This window comes from Diabrotica undecimpunctata, chromosome 2 (genome assembly GCF_040954645.1).
Source record: "Diabrotica undecimpunctata isolate CICGRU chromosome 2, icDiaUnde3, whole genome shotgun sequence".
Lineage (NCBI taxonomy): Eukaryota > Metazoa > Arthropoda > Insecta > Coleoptera > Chrysomelidae > Diabrotica > Diabrotica undecimpunctata.
In genome coordinates, this window is record NC_092804.1 from 132,734,338 (window position 1) to 132,750,443 (window position 16,106).

Below are 16,106 nucleotides of genomic sequence, written 5' to 3' on the forward strand. Positions count from 1 at the left end.
AATAAACTCAGTCAGGATAATAAGCGTCTATATTCTTTGATAATATATACGGGTTCTAAAAATCTAAACTATTGTATGTATATTTGTAAAATAAATATTACAAAATTGTATATGTATAGTATAATAATTATATAACATAGTCAATCCCTAATAGAAAATAGAAAGTAACCTTATTAAAAATAAAAGAAGATGAAAAATAAATAAAATAATATCATAGTATAAAAAATGGTTAAATAAAATATTTGTGGTTAAACTGTGATAATATTCAAAAGACCCAACCAATAATTATATTATTTATTTTGTATTGTAGCTACAGTAAAATTATTTATTAATTAAATGTCAAGTTAGATAAAGTATTTTATATTTTTATAATGATAGAAATGTGTGGTATGCGGTTTTTATACATTTTAATAGAGTCATGTGATTTTGTTCTGAGATAATTGAAAATACCGGCTATGCTATGCTGCTTTATTTTTAACAGTATTTATAAATATAGTGAGTTACCTACCTAATTTTAGATAATGGCTACAATATTCAGTTTACATCAATTACTAAAATCCTTTCGATTTCTTCAGACATATCAGAGAGTTCAACTAAGAAAAAAATCATTTTTTAGAGATAAAAATATTGAACTAGGAGAAACAACTCTAACCGGGCGCCTGTTACGATATTTAAATAGCTTTAATATGCACAGTAATGTTCATGGAAATGAGTGCATCATACCTGTGAAAGATCCAATAAAATTGAAAACTACTGATCTTAACAAATGCAACATTGAACAAATCAAAACTTCAGTCAGATTGTTGGATATTAGCCAAGATATAAATAATTTTTATTTGCTTAGAGCTATAGATAAAGAATGTTCTACCAGAGTAAATAAATTAAGTAATGCTGATATTTTTGAACTTCTATATATTTATATGTCAAAAGTACCTAATAGGATAATTAATTATAAATTGTATGAAATAGCAATACAGGAATTAACGAAAAGACTGAATTTGTTAAACAAAAATGAAATAATACAACTTATTTTTTACATTGGGTTAAGAAAGAAGCAAGTGAAACAACACAATATTGTTAGGAAATGCATAAACTATTTGATTAGAGCTGATCTAGAGGCTTTAACACCAGAAGATCTTTGTGTTATTTGTAATTCTACTTTTAAAACCACTACCAAGTTAAATGAAAAGATATTTAATACACTTATAAATTACTTATACAACAATTTAAAAATACTGAATGATCCAGCATTTTTTGTAACATTCTTAAAAAGTATAAGACAAAATAGATATCAAGATGAAGATTTATTAGGAACTTTATCATACGCTATGCTTTTTAACAAATCATTTGAACAATATTCATTCTCTGCCCTGAGTCATATTTTAGCAGTGTATTCTGATTACTTGTACTATGATGAAAATGTTTTACGAGTTTTTTCTGAAAGATCAATTCAGTTACTCAAGGAGACTGATTTTATATCTAAAAAGGAACACACGTCAAATCATATAAGACTCAAGGATATTAAAAGGTTTCTATGGTGTATAAGCAATTTAAATTATAAAGTTAGTCTTCAGGATATTAAAACTGTGATAATTCCAAATATTTTAACAAGAGTCAAGGCTGGTGATGTTGAAAGTGATCATTCAAGTTTGGCAGAAATTGCACTTTACTTGTGGATGTTAAATTATCCTGCTTATGAGCTTTTGCCTTTTTTTCTAACTAAGCACAATATAAAAAATATTTATGGTAAGTGATTACTACTTATTTATTATTTAGGTGTGCTTACCAAAAGTTGTTTAAATCTTTGTTTATACTATGGTGGTATAACTTTATAAATGAGTGACTATTCAAATGAGAAATACATTTTTTAGGTGCAATTTATTAATTGATAGTAAATTACAAGAAGTTTATTTATTCTATTGAGTGGGATTTGTTTGGTTCCTATTTTTTGTCATGATACATTTCACTATTCAATACATTTAATTTATTTAGGAATTAAATTTTATAATTAACTAGAGCTGAAAATATTGCCTTACATAATATAAGATACTGAAGAGGAGGTGGATTTATAGCTTCATCAAAAATTATTTTCATTGGCTGATGAATCAATTTAATGAGTTCTTCATTTGTTTATGTTGACATTGTAGTTGGTAGGTAGCGACTAGTTCCTTGTAAGAACAAAGATGATAACAAGGCTAAATATGAGGTGGTCAAAACAGAACCCACAAGGTAGCAGGTGGGACATTCAGTCTCAATCTGCATGATAGTTAACAGATATATCAATTAAACATATAAATAAAATTCAAGACATTGGAAGAAACTTGATCATAAGTGGCCAGTGATATATGAAGTATCATAGAAAGGGCTGCAGCAGAAACATTGAGATGTGAGATGAAGAGTTATTACAAATCTTTGAAAGAAAAGTATTAAGGACCATATATGAAGAGTTAATGAACAGAGTCTGTGGAGATGGCAATATAATTTCGTACTCTTTAAAATTTTAGGTAATGCAGATATTGTGAAAACCATCAAAATAAACTCCTAAGATGGGTGGGTCACTTTATGGAGATTGATAATCAGTGGTCCTTCTAGAATAACTTTGCTAAATTTTGCCCGTAGGAAGGTCAAAGGCAAGGCTCTCGAAAGGCTGTAGTACTAACTGATGATGATGACCTCTTGTAATTTGAGCGATTTTGTTTTCTATTAACTCACATACTTATTTATGATAAGTATTTCAGTTACTGTGAATGAATCCCTCCCCCAATGTTGATCTTCTTGTCTGGGTATGTCAATTATTTCAGTTATCATAAACAACAGTATCCCCCTATTCCTAAAGAACCTTCTTACAAGGTTAGCTAAACCTTGGGGTGTGTTCACATACAGGTCATCCAACAAGATATAGTCCAAAGACAGAACACAATTAGTTAATTAAAAGATTATAATTTCAAAATATGTTTCAAAATTCATTTTCTGACTTTTATTTATAAGCTACTTGGTATCTTATTTGATAAAAATATCTGTTCCAAACAGAAAAAATGTACAATGTTGAGCTAAAAAAATTGAAAAAAAAAAAGAAAAATATGTAATTAAACAGTTCTTTGATCAAATTTTTATATGTCCATCACCTTTATAATAATGTCAGTCATCCCTTTCTCTAAAAATATTTTATGCACCTGTACACTCAATTGCATTCTAATTTATTAACATAAAATGAACTTTTATTTCAAACTTCAAAAGAAACTATCATTTTTACAGGTTTGAATACGCATACGAAACAAAGATTAAATCTTCTGATAACATGTATATCCTATGAAAACAAAGAATTTCTAAAAGATCTCAGTGTTCCCTCTGTGCAGTTGGATTACAATATGAAATATCAATTAGAAAAAAGACCAGAGTTACAAAGAATATGCAGTGATTTAAAAACCTCAATTGGCAATAGTGAGCTTAATAAGTTTGAATTGTCTTGTCAAGTCCCTGGTGTCAATATTATTGGAATAACTGGTTATAAGAACAATACATACTCCTCAGTGTTTTTGGAAATTTTAGATGAGTACACTACTTTAAAGAATACAGAGAGTATGCCTACGGGGTTAATGGAACTTAAACTAAGATTATTAAATCAGTTAGATGAAGCTGTGGTTGTGGTAAGTACAAAAATAGTTTTTGATTATACCAAAAACCGCATATATTAACATAGTTGCTACAATACCGAATTATGTAATATAGTTTTAATAATTCTACTACTTAACATTTTTTTAAATGGAAGTCAAAATGAAAGTCACATATTATTTTGTGAATACTGTGTGATTTATTATTAGTTATCTATAACTCAACTAAACAATCAAGACAATTTTCAACTCAGAAACTTCTTGTAGGAAACACGAGTTATTGCTCTAGGAAAAGTAATATGAGAGTCTCAGATTAATATGAAAGGCACTATCTTCTACAAATCTATACAAGTTGTATAATCAGAATACATCGACATCATAGCTAGGTCCAGAGAGTCTCTCGAAGCATTCTGGTTGTTAAGGGCGTCTGCACTGAGAATGGGACCAAATATAAATACCCAAAAGAAGAATAGTGCTTCTCAAGTGTTATTAGTGCTATTATAACAATAATGGGCACAAGCGAAATGAGGTGGTCTGACTCAAGTTATTGTGACATAGAAGAATACAGAGTATACTATTCAGGATTAGAAAATGGTAAATATCAAAATGGAGTTAAAATTATCACACATAAAAGTATAGCCAAACATGTCAACAACTTCATACCAGTGAAGGATAGAATTCCCTTGTTAGAAATAAATTTGTCACTGATGAACAGTAACATTATACAAGTCTATGCACCCACAGCAGACCACAGTGATGAGGAAATAGCAGAATTTTACAAACAAAAGAGCAACCTTATAAGAGATATACCGAGACATGTACTCCTTATAGTCATGGGAAATTTCAATGCTAAAATAGGTAACGGAAAAGAAGGGCAACTTATTGGTCTTTATGGATTAGGAGAGAGAAATCAACGAGGAGAAACAATGAGTATCTTTGCAGCTGAACATGACTTAATCATATACATGGAAATCACCTGGAGAAATGGAGAAGACGTTATTATAAGAAACCAAATAGACTATAAAACATATGGAAATAGTTTCAACAGTGTTAAAACCTACCCAGGCGCTGATATTCAATCTGACCACAATCCTTTAGTGGGTGTGTATAGAACCAAGTTAAAGAAAACACGTGGAAAAACTGTAAAAAACATGACATCATAAAACTAAGTAAATGTAGTGAAGTAAATGAAATAGTCAGCAAAACAATAAATAGAAAATTCAAAGAAATCGATTATACCACTGAAAGCACAGAGGAGAAGATAGAATCCTTTAATAAAACGATAGACTACATTAAAGACAATTTTATGAAGAATGAAGAAGGTAAGAATAAGACATGGATGACTATAGAGATTCTGCAGCTGATGGAAGAAAGAAGGAAAAACAAGAACAATAACTCTATGTATAAAACATTACAATGAGATATACAGAGAACGATCAAAGAAGTCAAACAGAAAGAACTGGAGAAAATGCCAAATCGAAATTCTACAAAGTAAATATGACGACTTCCAGATGCACAAAAAGGTAAGAGAAATTACAGGCAAATGTAAAAACAGAAGAGTAAGTAAACTTGTTAATGACAACGGAGAGGTAATCTTAGACAAAGAGAGTATTAATAATACCTGGAAAAATTCCGTACGAAATTTATTTTTTGATAAGAGGGAGAACCAGTCTCCAATACCTACCGAAATAGAACCACCTATACTAGTGACAGAAATAAGAGCAGCCATAATATCACTAAAAGAAGGGAAAGCTCCAAAATCTTTAAGAATACTATGTAAAATCTTCAATAATATCTATGACACAGGCAATATTCAAAAAGATTGGCTAGTTTCAGAATTTATTACATTACCAAAGAAACAGGGAGCGAAAAAATGTGGAGAATATAGGCTAATAAGTCTAATGAGCACTACACTAAAACTTTTTCTTAAAATTGTACATCGCAGAATATACAAGCTATGCGAAGAGAGAATACAAGACACACAGTTGGGATTCATGAAAGGCGTAGGTACGAGAGATGCACTGTTTAGTCTAAAGGTATTATTCCAAAGATGCGGAGATATGACTTGCGATATCTACACCTGCTTTGTAGACTACCAAAAAGCATTTGACACAGTTCAACACCGAAAAATGATGGATGTTCTAACGAAAGCCCAAATAGATCGGCATATAATACAAAATTTATACTGGAATCAATCAGCCACAATAAGAACAAATCCTGGAGATAAACCGACGGAAGCGATCCAGATTCTGTGAGGTATTAGAGAAGAATGTATACTTTCACCTATATTATTCAACCTATATTCAGAGGAAATATTTAGTGAAGCCTTATAAAATTGCGAACATGGATTCCTTTTAAATATAGAACGCCTAAACAACATCCGCTATGCATATGACACCGTTATTTTTGCAGACAGTTTAAACAGTTTACAGCAACTAATAAACAAAGTAAATGAAGTAAGTGAAAGATTTGGACTACAAGTAAACATCAAAAACTAAATTTATGGTCATCAGCAAAAATAAAATTAGAGACGTCCAACTGCTTATCAAGAATACACCACTGGACCGAGTAAAACAGTTTACCTATCTTGGAACAATAGTAAACGAACAATGGGATCACTCACAAGAAGTAAAATATAGAATATAGAAGGCTAGGAGTGCATTCAACAACATGGCCAAACTCTTTAAAAGCCACAACCTTAATCTGGAGATAAAAGTAAGGCTTCTACGATGTTATATCTTCTCGATATTATACTACGGAGTTGAATCCTGGACACTCACTGAAGCGATGGAGAAAAAACTTGAAGCCTTCGAGATGAGCCTATACAGAAGAATCCTAAGGATATTATGGACGGACAAGATAATCAACGAGACTGTACTACGAAGAATGGGGAAAGAAAGAAAAGTGTTGTATACGAATAAAAGGAGAAAGTTAGAATATCTCGGACACATAATGAGAAACGGCACTAAATACAGATTACTGAAAATAATCCTTCAATGCAAAGTATTCGGAAAGTGAGGAATTGGGAGAAGAAGAATATCATGGTTAAAAAACCTGAGGAAATGGTTCTCCACAACAACAACTAATCTATTTAAAGCATCAGTTAATAAAATAATTATAGCCAGAATGATCGCAAATATTCGAAACGAATAGGCACCAAAAGAAGAAGTGCTTGAGAAGAGAGATGGTCTCAAAACTACCAAGAAAACTTAAAATGCCAATGATCATATATGGAGAATGACCAAGAACTTCTTAAACATTGTAAGCGAAAAATCCTAATATGTCGGAATAAAAGAACAAGGTTTGTCGTGCAGACGATACAACTTTGAGTTGTATACAAGTTTTGGGGAATCTGTCCTTGTAAAGTTTTTCACTAACAAGGGCCGATAGGACAATGAACCGGAGAAAGACTGAGTCTTAGGTATAAGTCAACCTAGAAAATTATTTGAAATTTATTCCAATTTAATCCAAATGGAGGATTGTTTTGACGAAGGTTTTGGCCCATATTGAGCCATGATGCCACTGATGATGAAGATTGTAGGAAACATACAATACAAAAATTCCTCCATACCTTTTTAATAGACGAAATACATTTACTGGTGCAGACGTCCTTAATAAAAAAAAAGAATAACCATTCGGGAAATTCTGTTTCATTTAGTATAAATTCTAAATCATGCCGATATTGGATTTTTATTGCCTGCATGATTTGGATAATATCACCGGTTGAGTAAAATATGTTACAGAGAGCAGTCGCATATCTCGCAAGTCCATTAGCTAAAATCGCTAACTCGCAAAATATTTGCTTCGCTTATTAGTATATTGTATTTGTAACTAAGTAGTTCGCACCGCATTATTCTTTCACAAATATTATTAAATCAATCATTGATAGTGCTTGGTGTTTTTTAAAATTGCAGGAAACTAGCTTTTCTTTTATGCAAACCAGCAGTGTTGCCAGTAGTTCGCTTTTAACATGTAAGTTAGTCTAGCTAAAATCAAAAATTGCTATTTAATCCTAACATTAAATATAAGTTAGTGTTTCATCTGTTTTTTATTCCAACCTAGGCTGGTGGTCCTTCGATTCTTCTCTCTACGCCCTTTAACAACAAACATGAATAATGGGAGTGCATATTCATTAATTTTGATTAAATACTTTCTATTTCTAAATAGTAATCTACAAACTACTAAAAATTTTAAAAATAAACATTTAAACTTTTGTTTTAGTTGAGCAGTTCTATTTTACTAATAAACTGTATGTGAATAATTTTTTATTTTAAGTTTAAGTCAATATCGTCTATGAACACGTGTGCTTGGTTGTATAATCTCTTCCAGCCACTTCCAGTCAAGCCAAAATTTGCCCAATGTAACAAAAAATAATTGCTAGGTGTAATAGGTACTTGGGACTAGGTTCAGTAAACACGATACCCAATTTTTAATTTATTAGAAAGTTGTGTATCTGGAAGTGTTAAGTGAGTGTATTTTTGATAGTGATCAATTGCACTCGTTAAAAGAGCATCAGTTGCTAATTTTTTCTTTTTAATAAATTTTGTTTTTCGTTTTAATTTTTATAAAATCTTTGTAAAATTATTATATAAATTCTTACATAAATACAGCAGGAAAATAGGAGAATTGAAAATTGGATTCTATTTTTAGATTTCCGTTGATGTTAATGGAGCAATAATAAAAACAGAAGTTAAAAAGTCGCAATAAACGTATATTATTCATTATAGCATGGAATTGTGTATCTCTTTCATCAGCTAAAATTCTACTACCTATTGATATTGTAAAATTAATCAAATGTGAGCGACATACACACATAAATCGATTTTATAAAAAGTTCCTTTCAGAAGAATAATGACCAAAATATACCTATCAGTATTAATTGTGATGTCAGACTTCTTCACAAAATCAAACTCTTTTAGTGTACGATCAACAAGTGCGTTAATGCTGTTCCTCCTTATACAGAGCTTTAATAGAGTAGCTATTATTTTTAAACTGCCATTATTACACGTCTCCTGGAAGTATTTTCTATATGGTGGGGTATGAAAAGCCAGAAAAAAACATGGACCAAGTCGAACCAATATGAACTATAAATATTAACACGTTGAGTGCCACATGAGACCAACATGGTCTCGCACTTTTATGGGATCGTATGGCCGCATGAAGTCACTCAGGTGTCACCATTTATGGCAAAAAAATATATAAATAGCATATGGGTCTTTTTTGTTTTTATGTATGGTGGCACTCAACACGTGTATAATTTATGTATTTAGAATTGAATAAATACTGTTTTTAAGTGGCTAATTAAAATCTTCAATACTTTACTTTTATATATTCCGATTGTAAACATAAGGTATTTCTTAGAAGCATATTATAAATAATTTACAATGTTGTACAAGAAATCCAAATCGTAACAGGAAGCTTGAGATATATATTTTTTAGACTATAATTATTGTAGGTATCTATAAATATAGTATTTTTGTATTTTAACAATCATTGAGGAAAATATGACTGATGCTGTTTATATATATATATATATATATATATATATATATATATATATATATATATATATATATATATATATATATATATATGTGATATTATGTAATATACAAAAAGTTTGTACGTTTTTGTTTTGATCACTCTTCTACATTAATTAGCAATGGTAGACATGGACATCAGAGTTGTTTCTTATTCTGTGGTTAGGAAGACAGAAACGAAACTGTAGTGCTAATCAATTGTATGCACAAATTTCCTAAACAATAAAATCGTGCTTCACGCACCACTTTTTGTTACTCAGTTATCGCGTACATTCCCGTATATCCCCATTGCAGTATTTGGTGTCTCGATTGAGTCAAAAGTGAAAAGATTGTGACGAGATAGTTCGGCTGCTGGTTTAAGTACCGTAAGTGTTTTAAGTAGCAAAATTATCTAATGTTATCTACGTTAACTGATGTTAATCTGGATCGAGCACACATCTTTATTTGAGCTCATCTGTCCAGTTTCTCGTAAAAAGGTGAATTATTATGTACCTTATGATAATTATAATAATTATTGCAAATTTTTTACATTGATACATCTGTACTATATATACAGTACCTGGCTAAATTATTAGGCCAAGCAAGGAAAAATTTACTATACTTTGAATTTATTTTTCTCTCGATTATGAATAATATTTACTACTACACATATTTAGTGATGCTCCCGAATCTATTATAAATGAAATCTGGCTGTCATCATTGTTGAGATTTTCAGGTGATAGAGCTGTGATAAAACTTATTTCATCTTCAGCTACTTTGGCATGTATATTCTGATTACTTTGGGAATTATTATCAACTCTTCTGCCACGGGAATAGTTATTTCCACGAAAATATCTACCTCGACTGCTATTACCTCTATAATTACTGTTTTTCTAAATTAATTGGACACTAAATGCCCTTCAAATCCACAAAATAAGCAAAGAGGTTTTTTAATATGTTGCTTTGTATAAAATGTTCTTCATTTACTTTCATATTATTTTTCAACCTTAATTCTGCGTCAAGTACTCTTGGCGTACTCTGGGCCCATAACCTTTTGGAAAAGCTTTCAGAGTACAATTATATATATTAAATGTGGATACTGGAATGGAGAGAATAACACCTCTTCACTTGTGCAACACAGAATGACAGCTCCTTTATTGTTCTGTCAAGATAGCCAACCTGATTTACATAGTGTTTGGGAATCATAATAGCCAACATTTCAATAATATAGACACTTCAAAATTAAAAACCAAAGAAAACAAATTAAGCATAGAAAAAAGTAGATATAAACGAAACTCGACTAACAACTAGAGGTGATAACAGAAAAATAGAACATAAACAGTCAGTGCAATAAATTTAAAAGCAGCATACAAAAAATAGGCAAACAATAATTAAATCGAATTGGCCAGAAGAAGAACAAATACTAGATTACCGAAGAAATTCTCCAGTTAATAGAAAAGAGATTATTTAAAAATCTGGACAAAATAGGGTATAGTAAAACTCATCAAGAAATACAAAAGAAGACAAGAGAATCAAAAGAAAATTGGCTGAATGCCGTTCCATACGACATTCGCCGCTACGCGATTCATGTCGTATCCCTCATACTCACATCATAATGACCATCATTAAATGCTCGTTGCATAATATACTACATATTAAGGTCCGATACTATAAAGGCACAATTAATTCCTTCTCTTTCGTTATGTTCCATTTTTTAATTATTGAAATAAGAATAAATATTTGCTTACCTGATTTTTGACAAATTTTCTATCTTCAGCTCCACTGAGTCGTTTTCTGCCATCCATTATTGGGAAACTGATAAAAACGTAGCTCAAAATGTACTAAACTATACTATAATTCCACTATTTGGAAGAGTGATTTCATCGTTTGAAGGCAGAGAAGTGGGGAAAGACGTATGAAAATCCAGTGGCGTACACTCACTTTTATTTCAACGTTAATTATATTATATTTTTTAAATATTATTTGTTCGAAATAGGTCACAATATAAATTTATTTACAGGTTTGTACTGACGTTTTGATCTCTCTAAAAAAAGGTTTCGAACCCAGTCATATCGCTCCAGATTATCGGGAAACTATTTTTCAAAGTTTTCGCGTAATGATAGACAGTGCTGTGTAAATATTATCCTTAAAGAGGGGTCGAACATTTCTATTGATTTTTCTTGTAGAATATCTTGTAAAGAAGAGAAACAGCCAATTACTTGATATTTTAATTTTATCTTCGACAAGAGCAACTTGTTCTGAAACCCAGTAATTTTACCTGACAATTGCAGGATATGAAGATCATTTAATCTGTTAAATATGTCACAGAGATATACAAATTTTATTATAAACTCTGTATTAATTTAACGGGTCGTGTTTTAATATAGTTCACTACTTTAATAATTATATCCATCGCACACGTATTTCAGATGTAATGTTACCCCCAAGGCTTCTATAAGTAGATAATATATATGACACTTGGAGTTCATGTGAGCTTGTAGTGCCCCATAAGGTCCAGACATTGTTCGGGTACCATCTGTACACACACAGTTTTCCTAGTTAATATTATTTTCTGAGAAATACTCAGAAATCACTAGAGTATAATAGACCAGCAATTCTGTGTCTTTTGACAGAGTGAGACTCGAAGATGTAATCCATCTTCTGTATATAGAGAAGTTCCCCTAAATATTAAAAAAACTAACGAAAATATCTACCAAAACAACAAAATGGAAGTCAGAATAGATGGACCACTTACAGAACCTATAGAAATAGGCAGCGGAATAAGACAAGGGGACTCATTGGTTCTATGCTCTTTAATTTAATCATGGACGAAATCATCAAAAGCGTTAACAAATGAACAGGATACATAATGGGAAACAAAGAAATAAAAATACTCTGTTACGCAGACGACGCAATATTGATAGCCCAAGATGAAGATAGTCTGCAAAGACTGGTCCACAGATTTAGCGGAGCAAGAGCAAAAGAATTTAATATGACAATCTCATTTCAGAAAACTAAAACAATAGTAATCGGCAAAGAACCAAGCAGATGTAAAATAGAAATTGATGGCATCAGCATTGAACAAGTAATAGAAATAAAATACTTTGGAATTATACTGTTCATCTATGGAGACCTGGACAAAGAAGTGAGAGATCAAGTACAAATAGACTGCCATATAGAATGCTTCAATAACACTATATGGCGAAACAGACACATTAATACTGAGATGAAGTCAAGAATTTATAAAGCCAGTGTAAGACCAATAATGACATACGCCTCAGAAACAAGACCCGACATAGTCACAACACAAAGGTTACTGGAAACGGCAGAGATGAGATTACTGAGAAGAATTACAAGAAATGCGCTGAGAGATCGAAAGAGGAGTGAAGACATTAGAAGAAAATGTAACGTACAGTGTATAAATGAATGGACACAAAATAGAAAAAAAAGAATGGAATAACCACATAAGCAGAATGGGGGAGACCCATGTCGTCAAAATAGCAAGAGATAATTTACCAATCGGCAGAAAAAGTGTCGGACGACCGCGCAAAAGATGGAGTGACAACCTTCCATAGAGGTATTAATCTGCCAATGAACAAGCAGAATTGCTTATAAAGAGGAAGAAGAGTATTATTTTCGGCGTGTACATTTTCGTACACACACATATTTTTGTGCAAAATAACAACGCCGCCAGCGTTGTATGTCAGAATACGCACAGCGCTCACTCGACTCGGTCACGTCTGGAACAATGCTGCGGCGAGGCGCACAGTTAGGGAAGCCCTGTACTAAAAAATTGTCTTTTTTAAACACTGAAACAGTACGGTAACCTCCGATACCGTTGCCTAACGCACAGGTTACTAATTCATATATTAGTAGTAGACATAACAGTATAACACTTCAGACACATGAGTTCCGTTATTTCTACATAATGAAGATAATAATTTTAATAACAGAGTAATGGGGGAATAGATGGAGATGCATGCAGTCGAATTAGGGTTGGGTGGATGAAGTGGAAGGAAACGAGTGGTGTGTTGTGTGACAGAAAAATTCCAATGAAGCTAAAGGGAAAATTCTATAAAATAGCCATAAGACCAGCTATGATGTACGGAACTGAATGTTGGACAGTTAAAAAGAAAGAGGAACAACGAATGCATGCAGCGGAAATGTGAATACTTAGATGGATGAGTGGGGTCACAAAAAAGGATAAAATTAAGAATGAGTATATTGGGGGAAGTCTAGGGGTGGCACCAATTGTTGCCAAGATGAGGGAGCATAGGTTAAGTTGGTTTAGTCATGTTCAACGTGAATACGTTAATCACCTAATATGAAGAATTGCTGAGCTTGCAGGTTCCTGGAAGTAGTAGGAGAGGAAGACCAAAAAAGACCTGGGAAGACGCTTAGGCAGGACATGTTGGTAAAGGGTATTAATATTAATATTACCCAAGATACAAACTTATGGAAAAATGTAATTAGGGAAGCCGACCCCGCATAGGGATAAAGGCAAATATAATGATGATGAATATAAAAATTTGGTGTATAGTGTCGGGGTAATAAAGCTGATTGTGCAACAATATCAAATAAAATAAACAAATGTGCGCTCTCCAGCCCCCGCTCACTCCCAGTTCCGGACCAGCTCTTATATATCAGCGAACTAAAACTTACCTAATAATGAATTAGTTATTACACAAGGGTATTTATGCATTTTATAACTTACCTTAAGTTATCTGGGTAATTTACATTATATAAACCTTTAGGTATGTAAGGCTATACTTACCGAATCAAATTTAGATATACTATTTGGTGACATTTCACACAAAATTTTAATAATCCTTTACTTAGCAATTTCAGTGTATTGTCAATGATTTATTCAATTGTTTTAACTGTTGCAGGTAGATACTGAGGAACTCAAACCTTTAAATAGCAATGAAATTAGGGAATTACTTCTAGACGAAATTGAATTCGTTTGCTGAAATTTAGTTACAGGATAGGTATGTGAAAGAAGTATCAGATATCGACAATCAGAAAAAGGAAAATAAGTAGATGATACAAGTTGAGAGATATTATTTCGTAGGTGGTTACTATATATACTACTACCTACTTTGTTATATTTTTATGCGTTTTATCGATTTGAAATTTTGATTTCTTATGGCGGTTGATTGCTCTGATCTAGCCAAACAGCCGCCTTCTATTGGAAAACGAAAGAGAGAGATGACAGTTGATAATAATATTAGATTTGAAACATTTCAGCCAGATTTTATATTGAAAAAGAAATTTTTTTACTTAGTTGAGTAATAAAAGGTAAAATTCTTAAAATTGTTATCTACATATTAAAAAATATTCTTTAAGCTCTAACAAATGCTGAAAGTGTACCAAAATAATTATAAGTAGTCGTTTAATGAATTGAAATGGTTATTTTTAGATTTTAAAAATTAGTTAATTTTGTTAGTATAATTTTTACCATCACTCATTCGTTATGATATCTGTGCTACTACACCATTACAGCACGGAAAACAAAAAACGGCATACGAGAAGCAGCATTATGGAAGTACTCTTATGATAGTCTTAAAAGTGCATGTTGCACATCTCAAAGACTTTTAGGTCTTTATTACCGGAAGTTGCTAGTGATTTTTTCCTATTCTGTAAGTACTGGATACCGGGGACATTATGGTGCCGGTGATTCAGCTGCTGAAAAGACCAGAAGTGCAGATGCTTATAGATCGTAGACATGTAGACGAAAATCCCCAAGTAATGTGACATATCCTGTGGAGGATATTGTTTCGTGTTTCAATTTTAGCAGCATTAAGTTTTATGAGATGTTTGAATGTCAACCCTCTTTCTAACGTGACATCCAGATAATTGCGGAATCTGTTGTCGGTGAGGAGTTGGTTTTCGAAGGTCACATTTTCTTTTACGCCATATTGTTAGTCAAATGGAAACAGCATGGTTCTGTCCTGTTTTGATTTGTAGCCTCCAAGGGATTTTGAGATCAGCTATCGGGGCTAGTTGAGTTCCTTCCAATTTTTGGTGTTGAGTGGCTATTGCCTAGTGTTCTGCACATTCGAACTTCTTATATTGCGTGTTGGGCATATCCGCAATGTACATTATAAATACAATTGATGCCAAGATAGAGACGGTTCTTAAGCATGGGACTTCGTTCAGAAGTTTGTAGTTAAATCTTAGCTCGCTGATAAATCTATGAAGACGACAGATGTTTTTGCTTTCTTTGAAACCCAACTTCAATGTATGTTGTAAGTGCTACTTGATCGGTACAACTGCGGTTGGGACGGAACTCTACCTGTTCTATGGGTATTCTTTCGAGTAAGTTGGTAGCAATTGCGCTTATTATATAGCAGTTTTTCAAGATACATTTAAAATACATCCTTCTGGCTTAACAACCCTGCGTGGGTCCTAGACTCCTCAACAATTTCTCTCCAGTCGTCCCTACACATCGCCTTCCTCTGCCAAGCACGTATTCCCATATTTCTCCATGTCTTCATCGATGTGTTATCAAGGACTTTGTTCTTGGTCTTCCTCTTCTTCCCTGACCAATGGGTCCATCAAGGAGCGTTTTTCTTAATCTTAATCTTAAGTTCGAAGTTGTATCGTCTTCTCCACACTCCATTGTCATTCACTGCTCCATAGATTCACCTTAGTACTTTTCTTTCGAAACACAATAACATTTTTTCATTGCTTTTTGTTAAAGTCCAGGTCTCTGAACTATATGTTAGGACTGGGCGTATTATTGTTTTGTAGAGTTTTATTTTTGTATGTCTCTGAGATTGAGCCCAAAATAGCATCTGTTGGCCGTGCAAAGTCTGCAGTTTATCTCTGCGGTAGTATTATTTTCAGTGTTAAGGATCGCTCCCACTTATACAAATTCGTTCACTGTTTTGATGACGAGGTTTTCTATAACAAGTGGCCGTAGAATTTGTGGTTGCGTGCTTATTTTCATATACTTCGTTTTGTTGGTGTTTAT

General features: G+C 32.3%; 3 protein-coding genes across 7 annotated transcripts in view; 1 reads left to right on the plus strand and 2 right to left on the minus strand.

The window, feature by feature from the left end:
• LOC140434905 (pyroglutamyl-peptidase 1) overlaps nucleotides 1-806 on the minus strand; it is an 18,139-nt gene extending 17,333 nt beyond the window's left edge. For 2 of the 5 annotated variants that reach the window (XM_072523530.1, XM_072523526.1), the window contains exon 1: nucleotides 509-717. The gene's annotated coding sequence lies outside the window, so the exon portion shown is untranslated. The other 3 variants (XM_072523532.1, XM_072523529.1, XM_072523533.1) reach the window with 3 other exon arrangements.
• LOC140434907 (endoglucanase-like) overlaps nucleotides 1-16,106 on the minus strand; it is a 115,704-nt gene that overhangs the window by 79,278 nt on the left and 20,320 nt on the right. The gene's annotated exons all lie outside the window — the stretch shown is intronic.
• Nucleotides 687-15,832, plus strand: LOC140433922 (uncharacterized). The gene is made up of 3 exons (XM_072521894.1): nucleotides 687-1,746; nucleotides 3,256-3,647; nucleotides 14,020-15,832. The coding sequence occupies exons 1-3, from the start codon at nucleotides 687-689 to the stop codon at nucleotides 14,098-14,100; spliced, it is 1,533 nt and encodes a 510-aa protein (XP_072377995.1). The 3' UTR covers nucleotides 14,101-15,832.